Source organism: Trachypithecus francoisi, unplaced genomic scaffold (assembly GCF_009764315.1).
Source record: "Trachypithecus francoisi isolate TF-2019V2 unplaced genomic scaffold, Tfra_2.0 Lachesis_group1, whole genome shotgun sequence".
NCBI lineage: Eukaryota > Metazoa > Chordata > Mammalia > Primates > Cercopithecidae > Trachypithecus > Trachypithecus francoisi.
Window position 1 is genome coordinate 34,702,226 of NW_022681454.1, and position 20,566 is coordinate 34,722,791.

The 20,566-nt window shown below is 37.4% G+C and overlaps 1 protein-coding gene across 1 annotated transcript in view; it reads left to right on the top strand.

Annotated features, from left to right (window-relative positions):
* Positions 1-255: 255 nt before the first annotated feature.
* LOC117084886 overlaps positions 256-20,566 on the top strand; it is a 64,477-nt gene continuing 44,166 nt past the window's right edge. Inside the window, exons 1-2 of the mRNA XM_033213313.1 lie at positions 256-286; positions 16,114-16,515. Coding sequence (XP_033069204.1) covers positions 256-286; positions 16,114-16,515 — 433 coding nt within the window. The remainder of the gene's footprint in view (positions 287-16,113; positions 16,516-20,566) is intronic.

Below are 20,566 nucleotides of genomic sequence, written 5' to 3' on the forward strand. Positions count from 1 at the left end.
CAAACTGAAGAGTATGCATGAATGACTTCCAAAAAGAAATTTTATCCTAGAGAGGTAAAAGCATTTTCTACAAAAATGAATAGAATGTGTGAAGACCAAGACTTGAAAAGGTAATTCTTTTTGACAAATGGTTATCAAGAAAATGCCAGGCATTATATCAGGCTGTGGGAGTTGGCTCATTTTAGTTAATATTAATGAAGGCTGAAATCATAAAGAGCTCAACTCCCTCATATGTTCCTTATGTATAGAACAACCATGTGCTTTAAGGGTGGAGCAGGAGGGGGCGGTAAGTCTCTGCATTTAGACAAGTGATTATGGGAAGATCAGGCATCCTTTTAGATCTAATGTTCATCAAAACAGTGAGGCTCTGTTCAATTACATTTCTTTTCAATGAGGTGAATGTAAATCTTTCTCTGGGAGATAACTTTATGTGTGCCAGGAAATCAGTATTTGGATTCTGTCAGAATGAGTTTGGAGTTCATAGACTGTGGCATGTTTACCACGTTGATGGTGTCCTAGGAATCCTCTTGAGAGAACCAGCTGGATTTTGAGAATATCCCGATATTTTGTCGTTTACATGACATTTGCTGCCACAACCTACATAATGTCTTTATTCATGACAAAGCATCCTGTGGAAATATCCAAAGAAAGATTGTATTTGACAATTGGAAGTTAATCAATTAAAGATAAGCAGTGTTATTATACATGCTGACAAGTCATAATACTGCCTTAAGAATTTGTCAAAAAAATTCCAAGTGATATTAAATTTTTACCATTATTATTAATGTTACACATTTTATTGTTAAGTGTGATTTTCATTGAGGGAAATAGGTTATTAATTATTTTTACCACCAATAATGTTTTCCCAGCATTGCATACATTCAATTTAACTACAATAAAATCTAATTCTTACAAGTCTCTTTCATATATTATCCTCTGAATAGCAAAACCATTAATCATGTGTTCTTACTGCCATAATTTCCTAGTGTTCTCCAAATTATACAGAATTCATGATTATAGGTTTTAAAGGAACTACTGTGCAGAGATATGAGGTTATATATACAGAATTCAGAAACTCCCCATTTGACTTTGAAATTTTTGATCCTTTATTTGAGAAATGAAAGCTTGAGAAGCAAAAAGAGGAGAAAGATTTATACTTCTGACTAAGAAAATTCTTTTCTCCATCAGTCTTCAATTTAGAATGACTAACTTTTAAAATGACCACATTCACTAATTGCATATTTTCTCATCAATATGGTGCCTGGTTATAACACTCTATTTCCTACCTCCTACAAAACTTTATACTTCAGCTATTAAAACAGAGAACTGAAAAAAATATTACATAACTCTCCCCATCTTGGACCTTCCATTTGTAAAACTGTAAATGCACTATCATTGATAAACAAAAAATAATCTAACATCAAATAGAATGCTTTATATATTTGACTATTTGGATGACAATGAAATTTACAAGCTCTATAGATTATATCATTTATTATATGTCATGTAAGGAAGGTCAGAAATAATGAGTAAGATATTTTAAAAGAGTCAAAGTCTCCAGAGATTCAATTTACATAAAAGAATCCACAGGGAATAAGTTCAATTTTGTGAGACTTTGGAGTCTATAAAAATCATTAGATTCTGAATTCTTTGTACAACATCATCTAAGTCTGCTGGACTAAAAAAGTATAAAGCTTATAAAAGCTCATAAAACTAATTAAACAGTCTAAAATTAGCAAGTAAAACTACCTGTTCAGCATTAAACAGTTGTAATATAATTTAAAATGAATAAAGGAATTGCATTGATCTATTCGGGCAAAAAAAAAAATATTGCGGCACTATTCACAATAGCAAGGACTTGGAATCAACCCAAATGTCCATCTGTGACAGACTGGATTAAGAAAATGTGGCACATATACACCATGGAATACTATGCAGCCATAAAAAAAGATGAGTTTGCGTCCTTTGTAGGGACATGGATGCAGCTGGAAACCATCATTCTTAGCAAACTATCACAAGAACAGAAAACCAAACACCGCATGTTCTCACTCCTAGGTGGGAACTGAACAATGAGATCACTTGGACTCGGGAAGGGGAACATCACACATCGGGGTCTATCATGGGAAGGGGGGAGGGATTGCATTGGGAGTTATATCTGATATAAATGACGAATTGATGGGTGCTGACTAGTTGATGGGTGCAGCACACCAACATGGCACAAGTATACATGTGTAACAAACCTGCATGTTATGCACATGTACCCTAGAACTTAAAGTATACTAAAAAAATAAATAAAAAAAAAAACAAATATAGTGTGCTCTAATCAAATACTTTTCAAAATTCTTCTTTGGATTCACTGTTCAAAATTATATTTGCTTAAGCAAGGATTTGTCTATTTCATTCATGTCTGTACTCCTAGTATGTACAACAATGACTGGAAAAGAAGGTGCTAAGTATACATTCATTGAGTCAATTAATAATTAAATGTATGAATATTATCTTTCCAATTTCTAAGTTACTATGCTATTAGAGGGGAAAATGTACAAAACTAGCTTTTCATCGTTAAAAACAAGCACATTGTAATTAATCAGTTGTCCCTTTTTAAGAGACCCCTTCCAGCATTATACTCAGTGGGAAAGGGTAAGACAGCATTGTCTCATCAGTTTTTGAGACCACTGTCAAGCTAGCATTTGCTCCTCTGAATAGTGATTGTACTTGATTCTGTCAGTTCATGTTTAATTATTTGGTCATTTCATCAATCTCTGGTTGGGTTCCATTAGTGTTATAACATTTTTTAGCATCTACCCCCATACTATCCTCAAGAGAGGAGAAGAGTTAATTGATTACTGTTTCATTAATTATACAAAGTACAACAAATATAAAATTATTAATATAGCCTTTTTATTTTATGAGAAATATGTGTAGATTTGGCATAACTTCTATGCTATCTGATAGCATTCATCAGTGGTAGAAAAAATTCTCTGTCTAAAAGTTTAGTTGATTATTAAATTTATTTCTTTAATAGGTATAGTATAATTTTTATTTTCATTCATTTAAATACTTTAAATTTTTTTTCTTTTGAATTTATGTGCTTTAGGGGTTATTTAAAAGTATTCTTTCCAGTGGTAGTGGTATTAGCAAGACAACAGAACAGGAAGTCTTGAACCCTCCTTTACTCTGACTAACTCATTGTTTCAGCAGTAATTGGTGGCCATTTTCTCTGTGAGAAATTCAGAAACTAATTAAGAAGCTACTGCACTACTGCTGAAGATGAAATAAGTCACACTGAAGCTAGTAAGACAATGTGAAATACCTTTTCCCAGCTTTTCCCTGGGAATAAGAAGAATACACCATGTATCCTACATCCCAGCATTTTCAGAGGTTAACAGAGGACTGGATTTTTTCCATCCTATTTTGAAGAGAATACAGAATATGGAACATGGCATACTCTAGCCACCTGGAGCTAGTAAAAACAGAAGCAGTGGTTCAGGTTGAGGGTCAACATAGCCACACGCCCTGGCTCAGCACAGAAATAGCAGTGGTAAAACCCTAACTCCCAGATTTTTCCTGAGAAGGAAAACTGGTGCACTAAATGTCCAATGTCCCAACTTTTCAGAGAGCCACCCAAAAGACTAGCTTCTGTCTACTCTGTCTCAGAACTCTGATCAAACTGGGACACAGCATTTTATGCCACCTAAAGCCTCCCTTGAGATCAGAGATAGACACTTGGCCTGGTGGTCCCCATAGCCACTCCCTGGCTCAACAACATGCAAGTGGACAAAAAGCCTCAGCTCCTAGGTTCACTTTGAGGCGAGGAAGGGAAAAGAGATGCACTGAGTGTTCAATATCCTAACTTTTCCAAGGGTTACTCAGAAGACTGGTTTCAGTCTAGCCTGTCACCATAGTCAGTGACACTAGCTCAGGATAGCACAGGCAGAGCTATTCTGATCCCAACTTTTATCTAGAAAATGAATGAAGTACATTTTGCACCCAACAACCAAACTTGAAGGAGGGGTTGCCTGATAAAGTGGCTCTCTGAGTACTGATAGGTTTCATCACACTCCAGATACCATGGACTACTAAAAATAAAAAAAGTGAATTGGACCAGCATGAATATTTGAGAGGCCTCCAGAATCTCTGGCCCAGGCTGATTTGTGAGGGTCTTGTTCAGTACAGGGCTAGTCTGCAAAGACTAGGAGAAGTGGCTGTTGTCTGTAATATGCAGATATGAACACAAAGAATCAGGAAAAATAGAGAAGGAGAGAATAGAGAAGGAGAAAAATACTTTTGAAACAAAGCAACAAGATAAATCTCCATAAACTGACTAATAAAATGGAGGTGTGTTATTCGCCTGACAGAAAATTCAAATAACCATCATAAAGATGCTCACCAAGGTCAAAAGAACAATATGTGAACAAAATGAGAATTTCAACAAGAAGAAGTTTTGTAAAGTACCAGAGAGAATTAATGGAGCTGAAGAATACAATAACTGAGCTAAAAAATTTACTAGAGGCATTAAACAGTTGACTAGATCAAACAGTGGAAAGGATCAAGAAACTCAAAGACAAATCATTGCAAATTATTCAGCCAGAGGAACAGAAAGAAACAAAAGAATGTAAAAGAGTAAAGAAAACTTAAGGAACTAATGGAACACCATCAAGCTTTTAAATATAAACATTACGGAAGTCCCAGAGTAAAAACAGAGAAAAGACTAAAAGACTTATTTAAAGAAATAATAATAGCTAAGAATTTCCCAAATGTGGGAAAGAAAATAGATATCCCAATTCAAGAATCCCAAAGTTCCTCAAAAATGTTTCCTATAATGGAGAGATACAAATTTTCTGAGACAAATAAAAGCTGAGGGAGTACATCACCACTCGCACACATTGTTAAAACGCTAAAGAGAGTTGTTAAAGGTAAAAAAAAGGAAGCTAAGCAGCAATACAATAGCTTAGGAAAGACTAAAATAACTTATAGACAAATACAGAAATCTGCATCACTGTAAAAGTGGTGAATAAATCATTTGAATTCTTATATAAAATTTAAAAAACAAATGTATTAAAAACCTATAATAACAATGTTAATGAGTACACAATACAAATAGACATAAATTGTGACATCAGTAACATAATATTTGTATGTAGCGGGGAAGAAGTAAAAGCATCCTTTTTTAGTATGTTACTGAACGTAAGTTATCAGTTTAAAAGAGATTGTTATATTTTACATAGGGCCCATGTTGAACATGAATAAAATACTACAGATGTTACATACACACACAAACACAAACAGAAAAGTATCAAAGCATAGCAATATAAAGTATCTATGATACCCAAAGGAAAACAAGAGGAAAAAAATGACAAAAGCCTCTAAGACAAAGAGAAAACAACACAATAGCAATAGAAAATCATTCCCTATCAATATTTACTTCAAATGTAAACACATTAAAATTCCTAATCAAAGGATGTGGAGTGGTTAAACAAAAGCAAGATTCAGCTGTTTGCTGATTAAGATATTCACTTTAGATTTAAAGACACATACAATCTGTAAGTGAAGGGAGGAAAAAGTTATTCTATGAGCAACAGTAGCTATATTTATATTAGACAAAATAAACTTTTAGCAAAAACCTGTTACAAAAGACAAAGAAGGACATTAAAATAATCAACAAATAATCAATGGGAACATACAAAAATTATAATATATGCATCCAACGTCAGAAAATTTAAGCATATAAAGCAAACACTGACAAAATTTAAGGGAGAGTAAGCAAAACAATAGTAGGGTATTCAACTCTCCACTTTAAAAAATGGCAGGTCGACCAAAATGCGGGGGGGCGGAGCTAGATGGCCGAATATGAACAGCTCCAGTCTCCAACTCCCAGCACGAGCGACACAGAAGATCGGTGATTTCTGCATTTTCAACTGAGGTACTGGGGTCATCTTACTAGGGAGTGCCGGACAATCGGTACTGGTCAGCTGCTGCAGCCCGACCAGCGAGAGCTGAGCAGGGCAAGGCAAAGCCTCACCTGGGAAGTGCAAGGGGGAAGGGAATCCCTTTTCCTAGCCAGGGGACCTGAGACACACAACACCTGGAAAATCGGGTAACTCCCACCCCAATATTGCGCTTTAAGCAAATGGGCACACCAGGAGATTATATCCCACACCTGGCGGGAGGGTCCCATGCCCACGGAGCCTCCCTCATTGCTAACACAGCAGTCTGCAATCTAACCGCAAGGCAGCAGCGAGGCTAGGGGAAGGGCGCCCACCATTGCTGAGGCTTAAGTAGGTAAACAAAGCCACTGGGAAGCTCAAACTGGGTGGAGCTCACAGCAGCTCAAGGAAACCTGCCTGTCTCTGTAGACTCCACCTCTAGGGACAGGGCACAGTTAACAACAACAACAACAAAAGCAGCAGAAATCTGTTCAGATGCAAACAACTCTGTCTGACAGCTTTGAAGAGAGCAGTGGATCTCCCAACATGGAGGTTGAGATCTGAGAAGGGACAGACTGCCTGTTCAAGTGGGTCCCTGACCCCTGAGTAGCCTAACTGGGAGACATCCCCCACTAGGGGCAGTCTGACACCCCACACCTCACAGGGTGGAGTACACCCCTGAGAGGAAGTTTCCAAAGGAAGAATCAGACAGGTACACTCGCTGTTCAACAATATTCTATCTTCTGCAACCTCTGCTGCTGATACCCAGGCAAACAGGGTCTGGAGTGGACCTCAAGCAATCTCCAACAGACCTACAGCTGAGGGTCCTGACTGCTAGAAGGAAAACTATCAAACAGGAAGGACACCTACACCAAAACCCCATCAGTACGTCACCATCATCAAAGACCAGAGGCAGCTGAAACCACAAAGATGGGAAAAAAGCAGGGCAGAAAAGCTGGAAATTCAAAAAATAAGAGCGCATCTCCTCCTGCAAAGGAGAGCAGCCCATTGCCAGCAACGGATCAAAGCTGGTCAGACAATGACTTTGACGAGATGAGAGAAGAAGGCTTCAATCCATGAAACTTCTCAGAGCTAAAGGAGGAATTACGAACCCAGCACAAAGAAACTAAAAATCTTGAAAAAAGAGTGGAAGAATTGACAGCTAGACTAATTAATGCAGAGAAGGTCATAAACGAAATGACAGAGATGAAAACCATGACACAAGAAATACGTGACAAATGCACAAGCTTCAGTAACCGACTCGATCAACTGCAAGAAAGAGTAACAGCGATTGAGAATCAAATGAATGAAATGAAGCAAGAAGAGAAACCAAAAGGAAAAAGAAGAAAAAGAAATGAACAAAGCCTGCAAGAAGTATGGGATTATGTAAAAAGACCAAATCTATGTATGATCGGGGTGCCTGAAAGTAAGGGGGAAAATGGAACCAAGTTGGAAAACACTCTTCAGGATATCATCCAGGAGAACTTCCCCAACCTTATAGGGCAGGCCAACATTCAAATTCAGGAAATACAGAGAACGCCACAAAGATACTCCTCGAGAAGAGCAACTCCAAGACACATAATTGCCAGATTCACCAAAGTTACCCACAAAGGGAAGCCCATCAGACTAACAGGAGATCTCTTGGCAGAAACTCTACAAGATAGAAGAGAGTGGGGGCATGTATTCAACATTCTTAAAGAAAAGACTTTTAAACTCAGAATTTCATATCCAGCCAAACTAAGTTTCATCAGTGAAGGAGAAATAAAATCCTTTACAGATAAGCAAATGCTTAGAGATTTTGTCACCACCAGGCCTGCCTTACAAGAGACCCTGAAGGAAGCCCTAAACATGGAAAGGAACAACCGGTACCAGCCATTGCAAAAACATGCCAAAATGTAAAGACCATCGAGGCTAGGAAGAAACTGCATCAACTAATGAGCAAAATAACCAGTTAATATCATAATGGCAGGATCAAGTTCACACATAACAATATTAACCTTAAATGTAAATGGACTAAATGCTCCAATTAAAAGACACAGACTGGCAAACTGGATCAAGAGTCAAGACCCATCAGTCTGCTGTATTCAGGAGACCCATGTCACATGGAGAGACATACATAGGCTCAAAATAAAGGGATGGAGGAAGATCTACCAAGCAAATGGAGAACAAAAAAAAGCAGGGGTTGCAATCCTAGTCTCTGATAAAACAGACTTTAAACCATCAAAGATCAAAAGAGACAAAGAAGGCCATTACATAATGGTAAAGGGATCAATTCAACAGGAAGAGTTAACTATCCTAAATATATATGCACCCAATACAGGAGCACCCAGATTCATAAATCAAGTCCTTATAGACTTAAAAGAGACTTAGACTCCCATACAATAATAATGGGAGACTTCAACACTCCACTGTCAACATTAGACAGATCAACGAGACAGAAAGTTAACAAGGATATCCAGGAATTGAACTCATCTCTGCACCAAGCGGACCTAATAGACATCTATAGAACTCTCCACCCCAAATCAACAGAATATACATTCTTCTCAGCACCACATCGCACTTATTCCAAAATTGATCACATAATTGGAAGTAAAACACTCCTTAGCAAATGTAAAAGAACAGAAATTATAACAAACTGTCTCTCAGACCACAGTGCAATCAAACTAGACCTCAGGACTAAGAAACTCAATCAAAACTGCTCAACTACATGGAAACTGAACAACCTGCTCCTAGGTACATAACGAAATGAAGGCAGAAATAAAGATGTTCTTTGAAAGCAATGAGAACAAAGATACAACATACCAGAATCTCTGGGACACATTTAAAGCAGTGTGTAGAGGGAAATTTATAGCACTAAATGCCCACAAGAGAAAGCTGGAAAGATCTAAAATGGACACTCTAACATCACAATTAAAAGAACTAGAGAGGCAAGAGCAAACACATTCAAAAGCTAGCAGAAGGCAAGAAATAACTAAGATCAGAGCAGAACTGAAGGAGCTAGAGACACAAAAAAAAAAACCCTCCAAAAAATCAATGAATCCAGGAGTTGGTTTTTTGAAAAGTTCAACAAAATTGACAGAGCGCTAGCAAGACTAATAAAGAAGAAAAGAGAGAAGAATCAAAGAGATGCAATAAAAAATGATAAAGGGGATATCACCACCAACCCCACAGAAATACAAACTACCATCAGAGAATACTATAAACTACTCTACGCAAATCAACTAGAAAATCTAGAAGAAATGGATAATTTCCTGGACACTTACACTCTTCCAAGACTAAACCAGGAAGAAGTTGAATCCCTAAATAGACCAATAGCAGGCTCTGAAATTGAGGCAATAATTAATAGCCTACCAACCAAAAAAAGTCCAGGACCAGATGGATTCACAGCTGAATTCTACCAGAGGTACAAGGAGGAGCTGGTACCATTCCTTCTGAAACTATTCCAATCAATAGAGAAAGAGGGAATCCTCCCTAACTCTTTTTATGAGGCCAACATCATCCTGATACCAAAGCCTGGCAGAGACACAACAGAAAAAGAGAATTTTTGACCAATATCCCTGATGAACATCAATGCAAAAATCCTCAATAAAATACTGGCAAACTGGATTCAGCAGCACATCAAAAACCTTATCCACCATGATCAAGTAGGCTTCATCCCTGGGATGCAAGGCTGGTTCAACATTCTCAAATCAATAAACGTATTCCAGCATATAAACAGTACCAAAGACAAGAACCACATGATTATCTCAATAGATGCAGAAAAGGCTTTTGACAAAATTGAACAGCCCTTCATGCTAAAAAGGCTCAATAAATTCGGTATTGATGGAACGTACCTCAAAATAATAAGAGCTATTTATGACAAACCCACAGCTAATATTATACTGAATGGGCAAAAACTGGAAAAATTCCCTTTGAAAACTGGCACAAGACGGGGACGCCCTCTCTCACCACTCCTATTCAACATAGTGTTGGAAGTTCTGGCTAGGGCAATCAGGCAAGAGAAAGAAATCAAGGGTATTCAGTTAGGAAAAGAAGAAGTCAAATTGTCCCTGTTTGCAGATGACATGATTGTATATTTAGAAAACCCCATTGTCTCAGCCCAAAATCTCCTTAAGCTGATAAGCAACTTCAGCAAAGTCTCAGGATACAAAATTAATGTGCAAAAATCCCAAGCATTCTTATACACCAGTAACAGACAAACAGAGAGCCAAATCAGGAATGAACTTCCATTCACAATTGCTTCAAAGAGAATAAAATACCTAGGAATCCAACTTACAAGGGATGTAAAGGACCTCTTCAAGGAGAACTACAAACCACTGCTCAGTGAAATAAAAGAGGACACTAAAAAATGGAAGAACATACCACGCTCATGGATAGGAAGAATCAATATCATGAAAATGGCCATACTGCTCAAGGTTTTTTATAGATTCAATGCCATCCCCATCAAGCTACCAATGAGTTTCTTCACAGAATTGGAAAAAACTGCTTAAAGTTCATATGGAACCAAAAAAGAGCCCGCATTGCCAAGACAATCCTAAGTCAAAAGGACAAAGCTGGAGGCGTCACACTACCTGACTTCAAACTATACTACAAGGCTACAGTAACCAAAACAGCATGGTACTGGTACCAAAACAGAGATATAGACCAATGGAACAGAACAGAGTCCTCAGAAATAATACCACACATCTACAGCCATCTGATCTTTGACAAACCTGAGAGAAACAAGAAATGGGGAAAGAATTCCCTATTTAAAAAATGGTGCTGGGAAAATTGGCTAGCCATAAGTAGAAAGCTGAAACTGGATCCTTTCCTTACTCCTTATACGAAGATTAATTCAAGATGGATTAGAGACTTAAATGTTAGACCTAATACCATAAAAACCCTAGAAGAAAACCTAGGTAGTACCATTCAGGACATAGGCATGGGCAAGGACTTCATGTCTGAAACACCAAAAGCAATGACAGCAAAAGCCAAAATTGACAAATGGGATCTAATTAAACTAAAGAGCTTCTGCACAGCAAAAGAAACTACCATCACAGTGAACAGGCAACCTACAGAATGGGAGAAAATTTTTGTAATCTACTGCTCTGACAATGGGCTAATATCCAGAATCTACAAAGAACTCAAACAAATATACAAGAAAAAAACAAACAACCCCATCAAAAAGTGGGCAAAGGATATGAACAGACATTTCTCAAAAGAAGACATTCATACAGCCAACAGACACATGAAAAAATGCTCATCATCACTCACCATCAGAGAAATGCAAATCAAAACCATAATGAGATACCATCTCACACCAGTTAGAATGGTAATCATTAAATCAGGAAACAACAGGTGTTGGAGAGGATGTGGAGAAATAGGAACACTTTTATACTGTTGGTGGGATTGTAAACTAGTTCAACCATTATGGAAAACAGTATGGCGATTCCTCAAGGTTCTAGAACTAGATGTACCATATGACCCAGCCATCCCACTACTGGGTATATACCCAAAGGATTATAAATCATGCTGCTATAAAGACACATGCACACGTATGTTTATTGCGGCACTATTCACAATAGCAAAGACTTGGAATCAACCCACATGTCCATCTGTGACAGACTGGATTAAGAAAATGTGGCACATATACACCATGGAATATTATTCAGCCATAAAAAAGGATGAGTTTGCGTCCTTTGTAGGGACATGGATGCAGCTGGAAACCATCATTCTTAGCAAACTATCACAAGAACAGAAAACCAAACACCGCATGTTCTCACTCCTAGGTGGGAACTGAACAATGAGATCACTTGGACTCAGGAAGGGAAACATCACACACCGGGGCCTCTCATGGAGTGGGGGGAGAGGGTGGGATTGCATTGGGACTTATACCTGATGTAAATGACGAGTTGATGTGTGCTGACGAGTTGATTGGTGCAGCACACCAACATGGCACAAGTATACATATGTAACAAACCTGCACGTTAGGTACATGTACCCTAGAACTTAAAGTGTAATAAAAAAAAAAAATGGGCAGGGCAGTCAGACAGAAAATCAATAAACAGTGGATGTGAGCAATGCTAAGACTAAATGGACCAGAGATGTTTAAAGAACAGCAGCAGAATATATATTCTTCTCAAGTAGGCTCAGAACATTCTCTGGGATAGACCAGATGTTAGATTAAAACACAATTTTTTAAAATTTTATAAAGATTGAAATCATGCCGAGTACCTTATTCAACCACAGTATAATGAATCCAGAAACAAGAGAAGAAAAACTTCTGAAAGATACACAAACATGTGAAAATTAAACAAAATAGTTTTGAAAAATTTATGTGTCAAGTGAGTCAAGCAATCAAAAAGAAAATTAGAAAATATATTTAAACAAATGAAAATAAAAATACAACATAGCAAAACTTACAGGATACATCAAAAGTAGTACTACAAGAGAAGCTTGTAATAACAAATGCCTATAATAAAAAAAAGAAAGATCTCTCAAATAAAGAACCTAACATTACACCTCAAGAAACTAGAAAAAGAACAAACCAAAACTAATATTTGCAGAAGAAAGGAAATAACAAATATTAGAAGAGAAATAAATGAAACACAGAGTAGAAAAACAATAGAAAACAAAACTAAGAGTCGGTAATTTGAGATCAACAAAATTGTCAAACCTTTAGCTAGACAAAGAAAAAAGACTAAAATAAATATAATCATAAGTGAAACATGAGACATTACAAAGGTTGTAAGAAAAATCAAAATTATTCATAAGAGATTACTGTAAATAATTCTATACCAACAAACTGGATAACCTACAAAAAGTGAAGTGGCAAGATACAAAATCAACATACAATAATTAGTTGCATTTCTATACACAAACAACACACTATCAAAAAAGAGTGTAAGAAAATACTTCCATTTACAATACTATGAAAAAGGATAAAATACTTAGAAATATCTAAAGTAAGGAAGAAAAAGACTTGTACATGAAAACTACCAAATATTGAAGAAAGAAATTTAACAAGGTACAAAAAATATATAACTGGTATTCATTTATTAGAAGACTTAGCATTGTTGAAATGTTCATACTGTGCAAAGTAATCTACAGATTCAATGTTATCTCTGTCAAAATCCAAATTCCCAGTGGCATTTTTTCCAGAAGTATAAAAAAAGACAATTCTAAAATTTATGTATAACACAAAAGAGTCCCCAAAGTTAATACAATTATAATAAACAAAAACAGTAATGGAAGTATTACATTTCCTGATTTTAAATTATTTTACAAAGCTATAGTAATCAAAATAGTTGATCATTGGCATAGATACAGACATACGAACCAATGGAACAGAATAGAGACCCCAGAAGTAAATTCACACGCACAGGGCTCATTGATCTTCAGTAAGGTTCTGCAAACACACAATCAGGAAATGGTTGTCTTTTCAACAAATGGTGTTAAGAACACTAGATATTTACATGCACAATAATGAATTTGGACTCATATCCTCTACCATATTAAAAAAACCTCAAAATGGATGAAAAACTTAAACGGTAAAACCTCAAACTGTCAAATTTATAGAAGAAAATATGGAAAAATATATTTATGACTTTTTCTTGGTATTGAATTCATGAATATGAAATAAAAGCATTGGCAACAAAAATAAAAATAGACAAGTGGGAATAAATTGAACTAAAAAGCTTCTGCACAGCAAAGGAAACAATCAACAAACCAAAAAGGCAACTGTCTACAGAATGGGAGAAAATATTTGCGAACAGTATGTTAGATAAGAGCTTAATTGACAAAGTATTTAAGAAACCCCTATAACTCAACAGCAAGAAAATCCCAAACAAAACACACACACACACACACACACACACACAAACACCTAAAACCCAAGGTTAAAAATGGGTTAAACATTTGAATAAACATTTCTCCAAAGATGGACAAATGGTCAACAAGTATACGAAAACACATGCAACATAGTTAATCATATCCAAATGCAAACCAAAACTATAATGAGACATCACCTCACAGCGGTTAGTATGGGTATTATAAAAACAAAACAAAAACAAAGAAGAATACAAAAAAAAAAAAAACAAGAAAAAACAAAACATAACTTAGTAAGGACAAAAAAAAAAAGGATATCTTGTACGCGGCTGATAGGAATGCAAAATTGTTCAGTCACTATAATAAACAGTATGGAGGTATCGGGGGAACCAGTCCCTGATATTTCAACATAGGTTCTTTTCTATTTTCCCTAAGTGTCAGCAGGTCTGAGAAATAAAGGGAAAGAGTATAAAAGAGAAAAATTTTAAAGCTGGGTGTCCGGGGGAGACATCACATGTCTGCAGGTTCTGTGATGACCCCAAGTTGCAAATCCAGCACATTTTTATTATGGATTTCAAATGGGAGGGAGTGTATGAATAGGGTGCTGGTCACAGAGATCACATGTTTCCCAAGGCAATAAAATATCACAAGGCAAATGGGGGCAGAGTGAGATCACCGGACCAGGGAGAAATTAAAATTGCTAATGAAGTTTCATGTCCCACTGGGTGCGTATTGTCATTGATAACATCTGGAGACAGGTTTTGAGAGCAGACAACCCATCTGACTAAAATTTACTAAGCAGGAATTTCCTCATCCTGTTGGAAATCACAAGAGTATTGATTGGGGAAGTGATAAATGTCCATAAAATTTTCACAGTTTATGTTCAGAGATTGTAGTAAAGACAGGCATAAGATATTATAAAAGTATGAATTTGGGGAACAAATAAATGCCCATGAAATCTTCACAATTTATGTTCTTCTGTCACGTCTTCAACAGGTCCCTCCTTTCGGGGTCCCTGACTTCCTGCAACATGGAGGTTCTTCAAAAAATTAAAAATAGAATGACCATATGATCCAGCAAGCTCACAATTGCCAAAACGGAGAATAAACCATGTGTCCATTAACTGATGAACAGACAAGAGAAATGGTGTATTCATACAATGGGATATTATTTCACCTTTTAAAAAAGGAAATTTTGTCATTTACTACGACATTGATGAATCTTAAAGATCATTCTAAGCCAAACAAGCCAGTCACTCAGAAGAACAAATACTGCATGATTCCAATGAGATGAAGTATCTATAATAAAGTCATAGAATCAGTAAAATTGTTATTAGGAGCTGTGAGAGAAGAGCATAGCAATGGAAAATTGCTAATCAAAGGCATAAAGTTTTTTTTTTTTTTTGAGACGGAGTCTTTCTCTGTTGCCCAGGCTGGAGTGCTGTGGCCGGATCTCCCCTCACTGCAAGCTCCACCTCCCGGGTTCACGCCATTCTCCCGCCTCAGCCTTCCAAGTAGCTGGGACTACAGGTACCCACCACCACGCCCGGCTAATTTTTTGTATTTTTAGTGGAGACGGGGGGCATAAAGTTTTAATTAGGGAAGATTAGTAAGTTCTAGATTTCTCCTGTGCAATACTTTTCTAAGGTGAATAGTATTTTATTGCACATTTAAAAATTTGCTAATAGGGCTGGCGCAGGGGCTCACACCTGTAATCCAGACACTTTGGGAGGCTGAAGTGGGCAGATCACCTGACGTCAGGAGTTTCAGAACAGCCTGGTGAAACCCTGTCTCTACTAAAAATACAAAAATTAGCTGGGCTTGGTGGCACACAATTGTAGTCCCAGCTAGTTAAGAGACTGAGGCAGGAGAATTGTTTGAACCTGGGAGGCAGAGGTTGTAATGAGCGGACATGGTGCCACTGGACTCCAGCCTGGGCAACAGAGGGAGACTCCATCTCAAAAAAGAAAAGAAAAATGTGCTAATAGGGTAGATTTCATGTTAAGCCTTAGTACAGCAAATAAAATAAAATAAGGTATACTTTCCAAAGGTCTAAGGAATTTTGTAGAAAACTTGCTGTTTATGGTTAATTTAATCAATTTTGAGCAGATAATAAACTGTAAGTTGACAATTTCTAAAGTTGATTGAAACATTTTCAGGAATTCATGAAAAGGATGTGCATTATTTATTTTTCTCTAAATGTCAACTAGGTCAAGTTGATTAATAATACCTAATTCTTCTATATTCTGAAAGTATTTTTGTCTACTTCTATAATTTGCTGAGGGAGAGATTTTTTTTTATTTCTACCATTAATCTATCAGATTTTGATGCTCTGATTTTAAGTGCATACATATTTGTGACTCTTATGTCTTCTTGATTAGTTAGTACTATTATTGTCACGTTATATTGGTGGCAGCAGAGGGCTACCTGGTGCAGCTGCTGTGATCACGCCAGCTGCTGTAGGAAGGGCGCCAGGAGGCGGCGGACAGCCCATCCCCCACATCCTGCTACCCTGACGCCCGGGCTGTGGTCCCTGGCAGAATCGCCCACCAGTGGGGGAGTGACACAGAGGGGCAGCAGCCAAGTCGAGCAGGGAATGTCTTCAGTACAGAGTTTGGGCCGCACTTTGGGGGCCTGGGGTGAGAAGTGGGAGTGGTGCCTGCTTCAGGGACCCGGCCGCTGTCCCGCTGCCCTGACCAAGGGTGCCAGGTTCCTGGGCATCAGGAGGAGTGTCTGTGCAGGGCCACTTGGGGCCGTGTCCCCAGGGTCTGCCTGGAGTCAGGGTGACTGCTAAGCCTTCTACTCCCGATGGCTGGGCCCGGGGAGTGATACACTCTGCCCCGGGTCACCGCTGAGTGCCAGCGAAATGGGGGCTCTCATGGCCATATTGCCACTGCCCTGGATGCCGGCCAGGGCCCAGCAAGGATCAGGAGCCCCGGCCCCAGGCTGTGAGGGGTAGCAGCTGAGGCTGCGTTCTCCAGGGAGCACAGAGGCAGGAGTGCTGCCCTTCTGGGTGCCACTGCAGCCACCCAAACCACGACTGCAAAACTGTGCCTCCTTCTCTACAGGGCAGTCAGGAACTCCCCCACCCCACCATATAGTTGCAGCTGCCCAAACCAGCTGCTGCAGCCTCAGGCATTCCTGCACTCCTGGGGGCCGGGGAAGGCCTTCCCTGCCCTTGCAGACTAAGAATTGCCTGACCCCATTGACTGGCTTCTCCCTGCTGTTGGCTCCTGCTCTGATATAAGAGCAAAGTTGGGAGCAAGCCTAGGTGCCATGAATGGCAGCAGGAGGCAGAGTTTCCTGTGTGGAAGAGAGCAGGTCCCCAGTAAGGCCCCATCCTCAGGCCAAGGAGGACCTGTAGGCTCGGGGCCAGGCTGCCACGCCCGTGGACCAGAGCAGGGACTTGTGGTGCCGTTTTCCGGCCTGTCCACAGCTGCCCATAGACCAACTGGCACGCACTTCCTTCCCTCTGATGTTCATAAAAATCCCCAGGTTCAGCCAGAGCAGGTCAGAGAACAGAGAGACGATGGAATGACCACCTGCAGAAAAGAGCCTCTCTGCCGAGACTTGAGAAGACAACCGAACGACCAGCTGCAGAAAAGAGCCACCCACCCCAGGGCCTCTCTGTTGAGAGCTGAACCCTCCAGGAGGCAACCTGACTACAGAGGAGGAGCTACCAATTGCAGGTCTCCTCTGAGCTATTGTAACGCTTAATAAAGCTCCCCTTAGTCTTGCTCACCCTCCCTGTCTCTGTATACGTCATTCTTCCTGGACACAGGACAAGAACTTGGGCAAAAGAGCCACCAGCCACAAAGGTTTCCCACCAGAAAAAGCAACAACCCCCAAATCCAGTAACATATATACCTCTTGTAAAACTATAAATCTTTAAGTCTAATTGTCTACTAAGATTATAGCTATTCTAGCTTTCTTATGCTTATTTTCTGCATGGGTCTGATATATTTTATTACTTCACTTTCTATGCTTACTTTTATCAAATTCATGGAGGCATAATTTACTGAATCAATTCGTAGTATAAAATTCCAACAGTTTTGACATATGTACTCAGCCACAAAACCACTACTACAATCAAGATATAAAACATTTCCATCATTCCAAAAAGGTTTTTCTGGCCACTTTACAATCCATCCATCTCTTTCTGTGTTCCCAGCTTCAGGCAACCTCTGATTTGCTAAGGGTCATTATAAGTTTGTTTGTAGTTTCTAGACTTGTATATAAATATAAACATATGGCATTTGTTTCTGGCTTCCTTTACTTAGAGTATGGTTTCAAAATGTACCCATATGTCAATAATGATTTATTTCCATTAATGAGCATGCTCAGAGAATACATGTTGTCTGTTCACTTTGTGATGGACACTTGTATTACAGCCAGTTTTTGATGGATGTGAATAAAGCTTCTGTTGAGATTTGTGCATAAATCATAATATTAAATATGTTTTTTATATCCCTTCAGTAAATACAAGTAAGTCAAATGTCTTGTTTATAGGAGCAATGTTGTTTACATATGTTTGAAACTACTAAACAGTTTTCCAAAGTAGTTTTATGATTCTACATGCTCAGCAGTAGCATATGTAAATTTATTTTCCTCTACACCTTCATAAATTTTAGAACTAAGTTTTTCTGTAATTTTATATTACTGTGATTTTACTTCCCATTTACAGAATGACTAATTACATTGAACTTTTTTGTGTATTTATGTGCAAAATGTTGCCTTTTTTGAAGTGTTTTATAAAATTTTGGCAAATGTCTTGCTATTTTTTTTGAGTTGTAATTATTTTGTACAGGTTAGATTTAAACCCTTTGTCAAATATATAAACTGTATTTCACAGCATTCTATGTTTTGCCTTTTAATTACCTTTATGAAGTTTTTTGAAAGCAAAAATATGTTATTTAAAAAAATTTGACTAAAGGTAATTCATCAATATTGCTCTTCATAGTTTTTTCTTGTGTCCTAACTAGAGAAATCTTTATTTTTTTCCCCAAGGCCATGAAGTTTGTTTCTCTATTTTTTTTCCTAGAAATTTATAGTGACATCTCTCTTGTTAGTCTATAATATACCATGTGTTAGTTTTTTTTGTCTGATGTGAGATAAATATTAATACAGAATTTTTTTTCCGTATAAACATATAGTTGTTCTAGAACCACTGGAAGAAAAACATGTCTTTCCCTATTGTGATTTTTCCTATTTTCTTAAAAAACTGACCACATGCATGTTGGTCTATTTTTGTACTCCAATCTATACCATTAATCTGTATACTTGTGTTTTGACCAATCCACTCTATCTTAATTATTGAAGCTTTATAGTACTATTTGTTAAAATATAATGGAAGTTCTTCAACTTTCTGTTTTCATTATTAAAAGGGTTTCCTATTCTAGGATGTTTGCATTCCCATGTAAATTTTAGAATCAAACTGTCAATTTCTAAGTGAGAGCACTGAAAGTATAAGCCAAATTGTGGAAAACATCTTAATATTGAACTTTCTGTCACATAAATGATATTTTTTACTTAGATCTTTAATTGTTCTCAGTGATGCTGTGTGATTTTCATTATAAAGATTGTACACATATTTGTTAAATTTATTTCTAAGTAGTTTAATTTTATAAAATTATAAATGCTATTTTAAAAATGCTATTTTCTAATTGTTACTCATATGGAAAAACATGATTTTTAAATGACCTTTTTTTCTGTCGTATTGCTATTATTTATTATTTTGGCATTTATTTTAGGTTTGGGGGTACACGTGAAAGTTTGTTACATAGGTAAATCTCACGGGAGTTTGTTGTACATATTATTTCATATCTTGGGTATTATTCCCAGTACCCAATAGTTATCTTTTCTGCTCATACTGCCAAGTTTAAGTTGTCATTACTTTGTAGGTTTTATAGAATCTTCCACATAGTCATGTCTACTGTGATATGAGAGTTATCATTTTTTAGTTATATTTTTAATACTTTTATTACCTTTCTCTTCTTAATGCAAAAGCTGTAATCTCCAGTACAATGTTGAATTGAAGTGGTAAAATCAAGCTTTCTCAATAAGGTCCTGACACTAAGCATAATATTAGCTATAGATGCCTTTTAATATATTGTGGGATTTCTCCTGTACTTCTAATTTGGTAGTAGCTTTTATTATGAATGATTGTTAACTATTTCTAGTGCTTTTTTTGTACCACTTGAACATAACATTGTTTTTCTCCCTTTATTCTGTCAATATGGTTAATTACATTAGTAGAGCTGTTTTAAAATTTCACAATTTTTGGGAGGCCAAAGTGAGCAGATCACAAGGTCAGGAGATAGAGACCATCCTGGCTAATACAGTGAAAACCCGACTTTACTAAAAATACAAAAAATTAGCCACAGGTGGTGGCATATACCTGTAGTCCCAGCTACTTGGGAGGCTGAGGTAGAAGAATTGCTTGAACTCAGGAGGTGGAGGTTGCAGTGAGCCGAGATTGTGCCACTGCACTCCAGCCTGGGGAACAAAGTGAGACTCTGATTCAAAAAAAAAAAGGTATCACAATTTTTACTAAATCTTAACCTATTTTAACAATGTCTGAATTTGATAAACATCATTTCACGGAAAATATGTTTAATAAGTGAAAGAAAAGCAGACAATTTAATCATTATTTTCTGGAAACTAAACAATAACAATTTACCAGAACTTTATAAGTAGTGATATACAGTTATTCGGTCTTCATACAAGTGATGTTTCTCATGAAAGTTTATCTCTTTATATTTATTATAGTTGAATTAGTGATTATAGTTAGCATATACTATTTTATTACAAGTGGCTTACTGAGAATAAAATGTT